The 12961-nt window shown below is 32.2% G+C and overlaps 3 protein-coding genes and 1 long non-coding RNA gene across 5 annotated transcripts; 1 reads left to right on the plus strand and 3 right to left on the minus strand.

Annotated features, from left to right (window-relative positions):
- Positions 1–1292: 1292 nt before the first annotated feature.
- Positions 1293–1929, minus strand: LOC149519190 (uncharacterized). Its single transcript, XR_016341606.1, has 2 exons — positions 1795–1929; positions 1293–1618 (listed from the first exon to the last, which is right to left on the minus strand). It is a non-coding gene; the product is annotated as an uncharacterized LOC149519190 (long non-coding RNA).
- Positions 1790–5643, plus strand: LOC111287343 (ribosome biogenesis protein BRX1 homolog 1-like). The gene is made up of 9 exons (XM_089759705.1): positions 1790–2092; positions 2205–2312; positions 2603–2676; positions 2833–2957; positions 3419–3520; positions 4208–4283; positions 4348–4463; positions 4826–5088; positions 5191–5643. The coding sequence occupies exons 1-8, from the start codon at positions 1884–1886 to the stop codon at positions 5006–5008; spliced, it is 993 nt and encodes a 330-aa protein (XP_089615831.1). The 5' UTR covers positions 1790–1883; the 3' UTR covers positions 5009–5088; positions 5191–5643.
- Positions 5023–8269, minus strand: LOC111287342 (uncharacterized). The gene is made up of 4 exons (XM_022877833.2): positions 7747–8269; positions 6816–7301; positions 5639–6139; positions 5023–5406 (listed from the first exon to the last, which is right to left on the minus strand). Exons 1-4 carry the CDS (start codon positions 8251–8253, stop codon positions 5323–5325), a joined length of 1578 nt encoding a protein of 525 aa, XP_022733568.2. The 5' UTR covers positions 8254–8269; the 3' UTR covers positions 5023–5322.
- A 2430-nt stretch (positions 8270–10699) lies between these two features.
- LOC111287652 (stem-specific protein TSJT1-like) lies at positions 10700–12404 on the minus strand. 2 transcript variants are annotated; one of them, XM_022878325.2, is made up of 5 exons: positions 12115–12404; positions 11733–11974; positions 11404–11644; positions 11201–11321; positions 10700–11107 (listed from the first exon to the last, which is right to left on the minus strand). In XM_022878325.2, exons 2-5 carry the CDS (start codon positions 11942–11944, stop codon positions 10917–10919), a joined length of 765 nt encoding a protein of 254 aa, XP_022734060.1. In that variant the 5' UTR covers positions 11945–11974; positions 12115–12404; the 3' UTR covers positions 10700–10916. The 2 variants fall into 2 exon arrangements, with proteins under 2 accessions (XP_022734060.1, XP_022734059.1); XM_022878324.2 differs by lacking the exon at positions 12115–12404 and having other exon boundaries at positions 11733–12064.
- Positions 12405–12961: the final 557 nt, after the last annotated feature.

Raw genomic sequence — 12961 nt, forward strand, 5'->3', positions numbered from 1 at the left:
AAAAAAAAAAAACAAAAAGATCACGAGGCAAAATGCTTTAGAATTCATAACCAAGCAAGCAACAAACATCATAAATTTCGAACCACAAACGCGTAAAAGAGTATTTGAAGCAATCAAAATTTTCGGCAAAATGAATCAATTATGGCTGGAATTGTTGAGAATTTATCCTTAATTCAATAAATTTTTTTTTGTTGTTTTTTGTTTTTTTCTTTTTTATCCTTGAACAAATGGGAAACAAATCTGGAAACTTTTCCGTATAATCCAAAACAATGAATTTCTTTGTGTAATTTGGATCACGACAACGCTGATATATATATATATATGAAAAGTATTCTATACAAACGACTTTCACGTGGTTTAATATTCTAGAATTCTTGCTAGTACACTCTTTCTGTTGAAAAAAGGGTTAAATTCATGACTTAGTTCTTGAGTTTCAAGCACATATATATCGGTTTGAGTTGTAGGTCATCAATTGTGTATTTTGATTTAGTATTTACGTGTTCACATTATTTTTCAAATTATGTGTTTACATTATTTTTAATTTATAAAATATTTTTTATAAGATAAAATCAAGAAACATGCACAATAACGGATAATGTTTTGCAAATCTGCAAATTTTATGATTGATAAATTAGTTAAGGTGGTTGTCAACTTTATGGTTAATCGATAGTACCGATCAAATAATCAAGATACAACAATACAAATTAAGTTGCCCCGAACATTTGGATACCATATGGAGGGCGAGCTTTGGAGCAACGGTAAGGTTGCTTCTTTATGATTGGAAGGTCACAGATTTAAGTCTTGAAAACAATTTTTTTTACAAAAATACAGAGGAAAGGTTGCGTACTATAATTTTCACCCCAACCCTCACAAAGCAAGAAGCTTTGTGCACCTGCTTTTGTCTTTTTATTTAGTTACCACATGAATTCAAGAATACTAAAATGATCAAAATTAAAAGCACTGCTGTTAACTCTACTTGTTTGTCTGAATTGGAATTTAAACCAATCCAAGCAAAATGTGTTCGTTTTTGGCTATCATTGCAATATTGGAAGGATGATTTGATGATCTTAATGGATGCTGTTCACTCCACTTTGTCAGAATTGCGATTTATACTAAGCCAAAACATCCAAATTAATCATAATCTGGTCATTATATATGGGAATTGGTGATATTCTTCAATCATTTCTCATTGTTTGGCAAGTGATCGAGTGGGGAAACTTTTATCAATTAATCAGCAGCAATTCCAAATCCATAACGAAAAGAATGTATAAATTAAAAACAATAAGCATATATGACTTCAAGATCATAGAATTTTATACCAAAAATATGTTGTAGGACAAGATTATACAATCATAACCGACTTCATCAAAAGCATACCCTAAACAACAGCAATTCAGTGAGGCTAGCTTCTAACTAGTTATAAAGACTCTTAAGCATCATGTTTACTCTCAAGAAACAGTCTACAACTTGGGCAGCCGCTGTGGATGATAGGTTTTGGATCCTTGGCTTGGAACTATTTCTTGACTGATAGGAAATGTCAGATTTGATGATGCTTGAAGTCTTTGATTTCTCTATGACATCAAATTGAACTGTGCAACCAATTGCTGGACATCCTCCGCTTTTTAATAGAACAAAAAGAAAATCATGTTAAAAGTTTAGAAAGCCTAGGCCATTTTCAGGCCCATTCTAGCGTCAACCCCTTAGAATTTAGAAATGGAGATTCAATTATGGGAACCCATGGAACCCATTTCTATTAAGACAAGCCCATTTATGAAAGTAGGAGTCGGGTTTTACCATGGTTTATCAAAGCCAAAATCTTCAGTTTTCCGCCGTGTTCCAGCGGCCGAAAACCCAAAAACCTGTACTCTTTCAATTGTTAAACAATGGGGAAGAAACGGAAGCACAGCGAAATCCTGATAGCTGAACCAACAACGAAAGATGAAGGAGCTCCAGAGAGACCAAAAAGGACACTTTTGGGTTGGAAAGACAAGGAAGATGTTAAGAAACAAACTGAGTCTAATCCTGATTCTGTCCAAGTTTTTAGAAACAAAGAAAAAGTTATGGTGACATGTTCACTCCGTATCAATTACAGGTTGGTTAGAAACAAATGTAATTTTCTTTGCCTGAATGTTTGGTTGACTTTGTTTCTGATATGGGTTCAATTTTTTTTTTTTTTTTTTTGGCTTTGGTTTTGGTTTTTGTAGGTATAGGCATTTGATGTTGAATATGGTTTCACTTTTGCCTCATTGTAAGAAGGATAACAAGGTTGAATCAAGGAGTAAGGGGTTGTTCTTCCTGTCTGTTTTTTTGAGGTAAATATTTAATCTTTATTTCTTTTTCCTTTGCAAAAATAAAGTTTAGACAATTTTGATGCACTGTTAGTGATAACTATGAAGATTGATGAGCTGGCAAAGCTTGATCCACTAAAAATGTATAGAATTATATAAACCTTGGGTCAAATGTAACTCTTTGGAAATTATGGTAACTAAATTTTTTTTATGCTAAAAATAAGGTGGCTTTACGTTGGTTTACTTTAGAATTTAATGCTCAAAATGTCCAATGTTTTTAATTTAAACAACTCCTTTTGTTTTTGCCGTTGTAGGGAACATCGGGATCTTTATCTGTGGATGGCAAAGTGTCCCAGTGGTCCATCTGTGAAATTTTTGTTTAATGCCGGTAATATTTCTCATTTGATTTCTTAAAATGCACAATTATGGTTTTGACCCTATAAAAAACTTAAGTTTCTTGATATTGTTTAGTTAGTATTGGGGCATGCGGATTTTTCTTGTTTCTTGTGGCTTAATGAAGTTCGTTTTGTTCATTGTAGTGTAGTTCACACAATGGAAGAACTGAAGCTCACTAGAAATCATTTGAAAGGTTCACGTCCTTTATTGACTTTCTCAGGCAATTTTGAAAGAGATGCTCATTGGAAGCTTCTGAAGGAGATGATCATGCAGGTATCTTGATGTTGTGTTTCCTCCTTTTAAATGAATGCTCTTTCCTGTTTGTATTTCTCACATATGGATGAAACATGTACTTCCTCACTCTTTGAATGAAATCATTTGACTTTTCTCCCACGTCTTTCAACCTGTTGCACTGTAAATGCAAATTCTCTCGATAATACTTGATGTAAATGATAGATGTCTTTATACAATTTTACATGGACTGTTCCTCTGTTCATGCATGTCCTATATGAATGCATTTGCTTTTTTACTTCTGAAATGATGTGAATGTTGTTGATATAACTGCTTTTTAGGATGGTTCTTTTTTGTTGTCACTGAGATAAAGTTATAACAGTTATCTGTGCACGAAAATGTTGAGATTCTGTTCCTGATTCTGTGGATTTTTCACCTAAACATACTGTAGGGTGAATATGAGAATACTCCATGACACTTTCTTTTCTATTGTTTTCTGTCAGATATTTGGAACTCCAAAGGAGCACAGAAAATCCAAACCTTATCATGATCATGTCTTTGTTTTCTCCATTGTTGATGACCACATATGGTTCCACAATTACCAGGTCGGTGAACTGTATGCTTTTTGTAATCTGTGTACAACATATGCTGCAAATATGGATTAAATTCTTAACAGTAGTTTTGTGTATCCCAAGGTTTTAAGATGGAAACTAAAAGCAAAATTTTCATTTATGCTCCTTTCTTTCTGAATTTCTTGGACACAACAGATACTGGTTTAGTAATAAACTCCTTATAGATACCCTATTAATGCATAAACATGTTAGAGGTGGTTGATCTAACGGATGTGAATTGTTGCTGTAGTACAAGAGTTATCAACTAGATGAGCTGCCAAGCTCAGTTACTTGGATTTCCATCCTTAAACTTAACTTGAATTGACTAGGTCAAAGTGCAGGAGTTGGACGGGATGATTTTAGTTTTCCTAGGAAAATGCCTACACAGTTTTTTGTCTCCTTTCTCTTTTTGGCATTGTATGGACTCTTGAATTGATATCCTCATTTATTTTAATTTTAGTTTTACTTTGGATTAATCTCTAATCTTTTTTAACATCTGTTCGTTGGGAACTCGGACAGTGTTGCTCCTATTGTATGATGTATACTGTGTATGATAGGTGTGTATGGTTGTCTTGAAGCCTTCAAAAGAAAACAATGATGAAATGAGCAGCATAAATTTCTGTGATTTGTTGATGAATGAATTACTATTGAATTACTTTAACACTGTGTTTCCATATGCAGATACCCGTTCCTCATAATGAATCCGACAAAATGGTTCGAGTGGGACTTGATAAAATGACCCTTGTTATCGTATGCAGTGATATGTGCTTTCTTGTTCATATAATGTGATTCTAGCACTTGTGATTGTACTTTAATTCTAGATACTGGTTCTGTACGGGTCGGTCTGAGATTTTGTTTGAATCCAATCAAGATATTTGCTGGTAGCTTTGGAGGTGCAACACTATATGAGAATCCTTTCTATGTCTCACCAAACCAGGTTAGAGGATTTTACTTTAACCTTGATCTTGCTGCCTGTTGGTGCATGTTAGGTGTGGTTAATGATGTTTCTGTGGATTTTATTAGATTCGATAATTCATATATTTATATCATATTTATTTAATATCAAACACAAAAATTGTAATGTCATATTGACACATCAAACACGAAATATATATTTTTATTTTTTCAAATCCATATATATATTTTAAATTTTAAACTTAATCATTTTTTTCGTATATTTTCCTTTCATATTTAAAATTATTAAGTTTAGATTCTGTGAAAGTAAGGTAAGATTCATATTCTTCTTTCACAGATTTAATAATTATTGACACAACGTGTTTCCTTTCCCCATATTTGCAGATCCGAGCATTGGAGATAAGGCAGGAGGCTGGGAAATATGTGAAGAAAGTCAAAGCTGAGACAAGGAGGAAAATGTACGAGCTGTCTAATCCATTGGAGCCTGATGAATTTGCAGATATGTGGAGGGAATGTTGTGTCTCAGATTCTAATTTTCTACAAGCAAAAAGAATCATTATTCACTAAAATTGCGTTGTATCTACTGTTAAACGACAGATTTTGGTCATTTATTTTTCAAAATGAGACACTGATACAGACTACAAAAGGTATTGCAATAATTGTGAGTGATATTCTTTCGAAAAAAAAAGCATTGCGTACTGTCACCATAAACATAATGGAAATCCAATTATTTTCCCACTATTTTTTAGGTGAAAAGAGCCATATCAACACTGATGAAAAGAACTGCCAAGGTATCCAAAATACTTGATTGCTTGAAACGACAGGCTTCAATGTCATGCCAATGTTGCTAGATGCCAAACATTGTCAAAGAATTCAACATTCTATGATGGGCGAGAGAAGGTTAGCCAAAAGCCAGCCTTTGCATGGTCTTGATCAAACTTCTTCAGTATGTAGCAGTAATTAAGCTGGCAAAAGAACCAAGCATGTCAGAAGAACATATACCAGGCAAAATGAACAACCAAAAACCAGAAAGAGCTCAAAGAAATGTATAAAATTTGATTATGGGGCCATTTATTTTTCTTTCCATCAATTCTCTCCCTCTTACCTAGAACACTAGTGGGAAGATGTATTATTTTCATTTCTCCATTATCCACTGCTTAGTTTATAAATTTTGAATAAAGGTACAGAGAAACTAACCTCCATGCGAAATAGACTTGTAGGGATGACAATGCCAACTCCAACAGAACTTCTGAATGACTCTATGAACTTCCGAACCGAGAAACTTTGGTACTCATTGGCTGTTAACTTTGCAACATTTCCAGCACACGCAAAGACATGTGCATGGATTCCCCTTTCTCTAAACCACCTAGATGGAAGATCAAAAGAAAGGTCAGCCAGAGCAGTAACAGCAAGGTCTCCTCCATGAAAATCCTTCCCAGCAGCATCAGCATTCTCATCATTGATTTGCTTTAGAGGCTCACAGGAGTCCAATCCCCTTGTCTTAAATCCCCATAATGCCTTTGGACCTCCTAAAGCACAAACTGGAGATAGATTGCCACCTAAGAAGAATCTTTCTGGTGGGGATGTTGTCATGTTCAGGAACCCATTCCCCCAAGGAAATACAACACCACTAGAAATCCCAAAATTAAGTGCCGCATGATAAAATCCAAGAGGAATAGCACATCGAAGATCGAACTCCTGTTACAAAATCAGGAGAATAATACAAGTGATTAGTATGCGAAAAAGTATAATTGGGAAATCACCATTGGATTTTAATAATAGTTAGCAACTAGGTTGTTTAACAAAAAGAATGACCACATGAAAAAAGTCAGTAAAAAATGAAAATTAGGTATGATCATGAAACTAGTGGTGAACATGATTATTTATACCCATACACCAAATGTAGTTGTCAAGACAAAGAAATTAGCTTAGCCATAACTAGATGAGAAACTTTTAGGCCAGTGAGAATCAAATGCATCATAAAGGCCAAAGCAAGTATCCCCAGATCGAGGGAAAAAATAATTTATGTACTTTACTCATAAAACTAAGCTAAACTTAGCATATTAGACAATAAAAGCCTCAGACTCCCTAAGCTTCTGCCTGGCATTCAATTGCATTATGAACATTCACACCTCTATAAATAAGCATACTGGATACTGCAATGGGATTGGAATCAAACTATAGACCCCATGTACACGTAACACATACATATACAGGGATAGATGACGATCCATTACAAAGTTTTACTTCTCTTCATGAAAACCCAACAGGCAATAACAACCTTGAAGCACAAGTATTAAAAGAAAAACTGATCAAAGTACAAGAAAACAGTAAAATTAAAACCGCAATAGTAAGTAAATGCACAATACCAAACCTGGCGCAAGAATCGTAAACTATGACTATCAGGTGCAAGGCCACCAATCTGAGTTTTAGAAACAAAAGCATATCCTCGAGTTGGCCTCACAAGAGAATTTCTCCTGTCAATTTTCAACGTGTACTTCAAAGATGAAAGTAAATTATGTTGATGCTGCCTCCTTACGGATGAGCTTGACATTTGAGATGGATCTGCTAAGTTACGCAATGCAAGATGGTAGTCCAAATTATGATATCTATTCGAAAATAAGCCAAGAGAAAGTCCAATGGATCGCTCTTTGTAAGAAGAAAAGTTCAGCCAATCTTGGGTCAACAAGTATGCACGAGCAGTCATAGGAGCTACCAATGCTTTCAATCTGGGCAAATATACACCAGCACTTACCTCCGCTGAGTGGTCAAAACCATATGCAATTGAACCATCCCACAGATCCCCATACCCTAACAAATTCTTGTACTTGATTGATCCTTCCACTGATGAAGACTTAGCCTGCAAAAACGACATACAATCATAATTCACAGAAATTACAGAACTAAAGCAATATATCCATATTTCATAACATATTTCAATCCTATTCACAACCTTGTGCACATATAAACTAGCTAAGAATTCCCATACTAGAATGGCTAAAGATAAAACTGAAGATTAAGCATATGTAAAAGGAGAATTTTTACGAGAGGATTGAATCAGAAATTAAGAATCAATCTCTTAACATAGCTCAACACCAAATTCAGAAGACCTAAAATTGGATTTTTTTTTTTTAATCCCACTTAAAATGCAATGCCAAGCATTTTTTTTTTCTGAAAAAGAAACAATTTTTAATAATTTTATGGCCTTTGCATCCAACATCAAATTAATTACATTAATTTCTTCACAATAAGAATAATTTAATTATTCACAGAATAAAAAACCTAACTTTTACAAAGCATTTTACCTCAGCTTTTGTATAAGCTCCAATCTCTCCCGAAAACCGATTCCCAGCTTCCTGGACCTCAATAATGACATTGGCGCTTCCAGGGATCTCCGGCGGGCCTGAATCGAGCGTGATCATAACGGAATCAAATAGTCCAAGCGATTTCAGCCGTGAATTGACCGCGTTCGATGCTCGCAACAGCTCCTGCATCGTGGTGGCTTTCTTCAAAGCTTCTGACGCTTCGGCTTCGATTACGTAACCTTTGGTCTTCGTGTTCCCCTTGATGATCACATCGTGGACGTGGATTGAAACGGGTCCAATTAACATACGTCTGACTAGAGCGTCCATTTTCAGCTTCACCGCTCGGGGCGTGGCGGGTTCGAACGAGACGTCGTCGTCTTCAGCGTCTTCTTCATCTTCTTCAACGTCGTCGTCTTCGTCGCCATCGTCATCTTCGTCTTCGTCGAATTCATAGGCATTGTCGGGGTGTTGGTTTTCCGGGTCGGGTTTCCAGTCAGGGTCGGGCATTGCTAGAAATCACAACAAGAGAGAGGAAACGCGATTGAGGACTGAAAGAGAGTATTACTGCCCGCGGTCAGCAGGTCAAGCAGTCAAGCGAGTTTTTTCTCTTTTTTTTTTTTACACAATTATTGTTACATTTTTATTTTACACATATTTCCTAACATTTGAAAAAGAAAGAAAAAAAATAATGTTTTGGAGAAATTAATTTAATCAAATAGGGTTTTTAAATCTTATATACGAATTAGTATGTTGACATATAATATACTAGCTTTTTTAACCCGTACAATTCACAAATTTTTTATTAAATTTTTTATAATTTTAAATTTATTTTTTAATTATTTATCTAATATATAATTATATATTTATAAATATTAAGGTACAAAATTTATATATAATATATTATAAATAATATTGTTCATCTAAAAGTAAGTCTAAACTTTTGTAAATTTTCAAGAATTATAAAAATTTTTTTTATTAAAAATATTTTCTTTAATTTATTTGCTCAATACTAAAAATTTTGCTATCGCTTTTCTCTTGTTTGATAAAAAATAAAAAATTAATATTTAAATAGTTAAAATTAATAATTGTTTTCATCATAATATTGATTAGATGGAGTATATATATTTGATTGAACAATAAATCATAATTATTAAATTTGTTATAATCATTTACTTTTTATTAGTTCTTATTTTTTACATACTTCAAGTAATTATTACATAAATACATTGGGCTAATAATTATTTCTATAAATGTCACCAAAATAAAGTTATTTTTTAGATAAAAAGGAAACAATAATTCTTTATGTTATGCTTTAAAATTTTTTTTTAAATATTTTTAATCATTTTTAACATAATTGATAGTATTTTTTGTGACTTAGATATGGTAGTGATCATCATTCTTCTTATATTATCAATTACAGATAAAGAAATTCAATAATAAAAAGTATAGCAAAAGGTAGAGAATATAAGTTTACATATTAATTTATCAAGATTAAATATATATATATAATGATAACAGCTAATATGTTAATAAATTAACAGAGAATAAAAAACACTGAAGAAATGAATAAAATAAAAAATATATAATACAAAAATTAATTATAATCAATCTAAGCTAAATTAAAAAAAGTTTTGGACTAAAGAGAAACAAATAAATTAACCAAATATATAATATAAAAATATTTGAATTAAAACATAAATAAAACATTATATTTGTTTTGAAAGCAAAAATATATTTTTATCTAACTTTTTTATCAACATTCAAATGTTTCATATTTTCATATAAAGATGTAAATTTTTATTACTTTAAAAAAACATTATTTCTAGTCAATAATTTATTAATTTATCTAAAAATATTAAATTTAAATAATCTGTCAAATAATTTTTAATTTTTGATAGATTTTGATTTGAATATAAATAATTATCTAAAAATATTAAATTTAAACAATTTATTAAATAGAATTATTTGACAAAAAATAAAATTTTATTAAATATATATATTTAGAACTGTCATTAAATTTAAAAAGAAAAAATAAATTATGAGTTAATATATTTGAATTCAAATCTTATACAAAAATTTTAATCTTAGATAGATTTTCATTTTAATTTAAATAACTATCTAAAATATTCAATTTAAATAATTTGTTAAAAAAAATTATTTAATAAATAAAATAACAAAAATATTATCTTATAGGTCATTAAAAGAGATTATTCACCTAGACATCTACATAAGTAATTTTAATTATGTAATCTTATATGTTGTAATATAATATATATATATATATATTAGTTTAAAAAATTAAAAAAAATTAAAAATGTAATAACCACTTAAACATGCTTATGGAATTATCCTTCTAATAATTTTATCTATTTTTATTTCATTTTAATACCACTTATTTCTAGCTTTAATAATTTACAAGAAATTCATTAATTTGTTTATCAAAACTACAATTTGAAGGAGGGGATTTGAATTTGAATGTTGAAAATTATTTTTTTTTGGTAACTTTAAAATTTTGGTTTTTTTTTTTGCATTTCTTTATTGGCATAAACAATTTTATAGATAATCTTAATTATAATAATAATAATAAAAGAATAGGTTCCTTTGCACAGAGTTTTAGGTAAGTCTATCAACCAATACCTAAATTAACAACAGTACTAAAATCTATAATGGCTAATGGGGACATGCACGTACGCCCAATGGATACGTTAGAGATTGGATTAAAACACATTGATATAGATTTTCGCTAGACAATTACAAATTGAAATAAGTTTTGCCCAAGAGCTGTCTTTCATTATTAATTTTTTTTAAAGAATTGCAATATTTTTTCTTCACAATAGATCGCAGAATAAAAATAGTAAAATAAATTATAAATATTGAATTTTAAGTTAAAATTTATTGAATTAAAATTTCAAGTTTAATTATATTTTAAATTAAGAGATAATTGGCAAATGTTATAAGAAAAGTAGAATAGTAGTCCTTATTCATTTGGTTATTATTTACAATTCCCCCCCCCCCCCCCAAAAAAAAAAAAAAACCTAACAAGAAAAGTACAAAAAATTCAAGAACTTGGAAAGAACACAAAACTAGAAGAAATCCTAGTGTTTGTTTCAGCTTTGATCATGTCTGGAGAACAAATTTCAAAGCAACCTTGTTTTGGTTAGGTGTGTTGATTAATGTGAATCCCAGTGAGTCCAATTTGTTTCACTTCCCACACGTGGAATGCTGTTAACTCTTGTGTAGACATCAACCTTGAAATTAGCTCCACAAATCACTCCTTCACTGTCTACTCTTGGCATTGCTCTGATTTTGTTCATTGGATGTTCAAAGCTCACCAGGCCTCCCTCGCTATGGAACATGAATCCTGAAAATTCCGCGCAAATCAACACTTGTATCAGATTCATAACATCGTCATTTGATGAACCGATTCCACCACAAAAAAGAACCTGTCAAGTACCTGTTGGGAAAGGAGCAAAGGATTTGGCACAGCCTTCTTTGATGACCTCCAAATCATCAGATATGACAACTGAGCCATCAGCTGCAATTCCCCAGTATAGCTTAACCCCACCATCAGAACCCTGGAAAATCAAAGATGCAATTCCAATAAGTCAATTCTATTGTCCTGATAGTTCAATTCTGATGCTGGGAAAAATGACTTACCAGTGCAGCAAAGACAGTTCCAGCCTTTCTGTCATAGATAACAAAAGCAAAGCTTCCATCAAGATCCTTAACAACCTGATCAGCAGGGTATGGACCCCTATCCCTCAAGGTCCTATATGCTTCAATCACAAACATAGCCTCGTTGCTCCCTTTTGACAGACCATATTGTCTATTCAGCATATAAAGATTGTTCAAGCTCCCCAGGAAGACGCAGTATATATCATCAAATCCACAAAATAACCTGCAAAATTAACCCCCAAAGAAACCACTGATCATGCAAGTAATGTAAGCTATTGATCTTCATATCAGCAATTTCCATGTATACTTACCTTTGATGAACTAAATAAGGATTTTCAGGGCGAACATAAGCAAGAACAGCAGCATCGCCAAAGCTCATGGAAAAAGTGTTATGAGGGTGATGAGAAAGGAACTCATTCAGGGTTTCATCAGGAAGCTTAGGCTTTTTGGAAGATTTGTGAGAAGCTGGACTATTCAGCTCCTCGGGAGGGTGAGCAAATGCCTTGTGGAAAATAGCCAACATTTCTTCAACTCTTCAACCAGACAGAAAATTCTGATAAAAATAATTAGTTTTATGAAGACACAAATACATGTCAAATGATCAAATGAAAGTGGAGATTGCCATGAAGGGTTTAATCACTATTTATATGATCTGTGAGGACCATGAACTAAAGTAAAGGTAGGTAGTATTACCTATTGTTATGGTCGTGGGTCTTAGAGTTATGGATAAGGATTCTCGGACGTCAATACATTCTTATCTTCTGAAATTTCTTTTGTCAGTTTTCTGACATGATAAATAATTTTTCTGTAACCTGGTGGAATTGCTTGTTTCCATTCTTATTTGCCCATCACTGAGGGAGTTGTTTATCCCTTTCTATTGATTATTTCATTTCATTAATCATAATTAAACTTTTTTAATTAAGGTTCATTCTGAAATTAAAAGTACTTGAAATCTATTAGCAAGTGAATAAAGTTAGAATAGATGAGCTCAAAGTGTGTTCCTTCCTTCATTCTGTTTGTATTTTATTCTTGCCTTTACTTTTCTTTCCCATGAAAATCTGTTTGGATTTTTTCAATTTTGGATGAATTAAAATGCCATTGAACAAGTTGGATATATCAGAAGACTAGTCAAATCCGATAAAGGTCAGAATCAATCTGCAGTAAAAAAAGCCCAATGTATTTCCAGTCTTCTGTGGACGAATGGCACACTGTATTTTACTAGTAGTTTTTTGTTTAATTATCCCAAGAAAAAACCAATGAAAAAAAAAATTATGATTAGCACTATCCTTTATTTTCTCTTTTATTTTTTTCTCCTTTGGTGGATACCCCCACCCTATGATGGCAGTCACCAAGTCACCATTTGCATTATGATTTGAATTGTTCTCCCCTAGATGGCACCTTTGTTCAAGCCAACTGAAAGTTTAGTAACTTTTCCATTCCTTGGTAACTTTTTTTCTCCAATAAGGGTACACTTGGATAGCATCGCATCTCAGGTGTTTAAGCTTTTTTTTTTTTTTCCTTCAACCATATTATGAGATAC

This window comes from Durio zibethinus, chromosome 4, assembly GCF_047325235.1.
Source record: "Durio zibethinus cultivar Kanyao isolate XHJ-2024 chromosome 4, ASM4732523v1, whole genome shotgun sequence".
In the NCBI taxonomy this organism is placed as follows: domain Eukaryota; kingdom Viridiplantae; phylum Streptophyta; class Magnoliopsida; order Malvales; family Malvaceae; genus Durio; species Durio zibethinus.

Bases quoted from the DNA above. Each gene is read 5' to 3' on its own strand.
- LOC111287652 (XM_022878325.2), bottom strand. From the start codon at position 11,944: ATGTTGGCTATTTTCCACAAGGCATTTGCTCACCCTCCCGAGGAGCTG. The intron at 11,322-11,403 runs GTAAGTCATTTT...TTGATTTTCCAG, and splicing joins GAACTGTCTTTGCTGCACTG to GGTTCTGATGGTGGGGTTAA. The intron at 11,108-11,200 runs GTACTTGACAGG...CGGAATTTTCAG, and splicing joins CTTTGCTCCTTTCCCAACAG to GATTCATGTTCCATAGCGAG.
- LOC111287343 (XM_089759705.1), top strand. From the start codon at position 1,884: ATGGGGAAGAAACGGAAGCACAGCGAAATCCTGATAGCTGAACCAACA. The intron at 3,521-4,207 runs GTCGGTGAACTG...TTCCATATGCAG, and splicing joins TATGGTTCCACAATTACCAG to ATACCCGTTCCTCATAATGA. The intron at 4,464-4,825 runs GTTAGAGGATTT...CCATATTTGCAG, and splicing joins TCTATGTCTCACCAAACCAG to ATCCGAGCATTGGAGATAAG.
- LOC111287342 (XM_022877833.2), bottom strand. From the start codon at position 8,253: ATGCCCGACCCTGACTGGAAACCCGACCCGGAAAACCAACACCCCGAC. The intron at 7,302-7,746 runs GTAAAATGCTTT...TCGTTTTTGCAG, and splicing joins GAGCTTATACAAAAGCTGAG to GCTAAGTCTTCATCAGTGGA. The intron at 5,407-5,638 runs GTTAGTTTCTCT...TTCTTTTGCCAG, and splicing joins CAAGTCTATTTCGCATGGAG to CTTAATTACTGCTACATACT.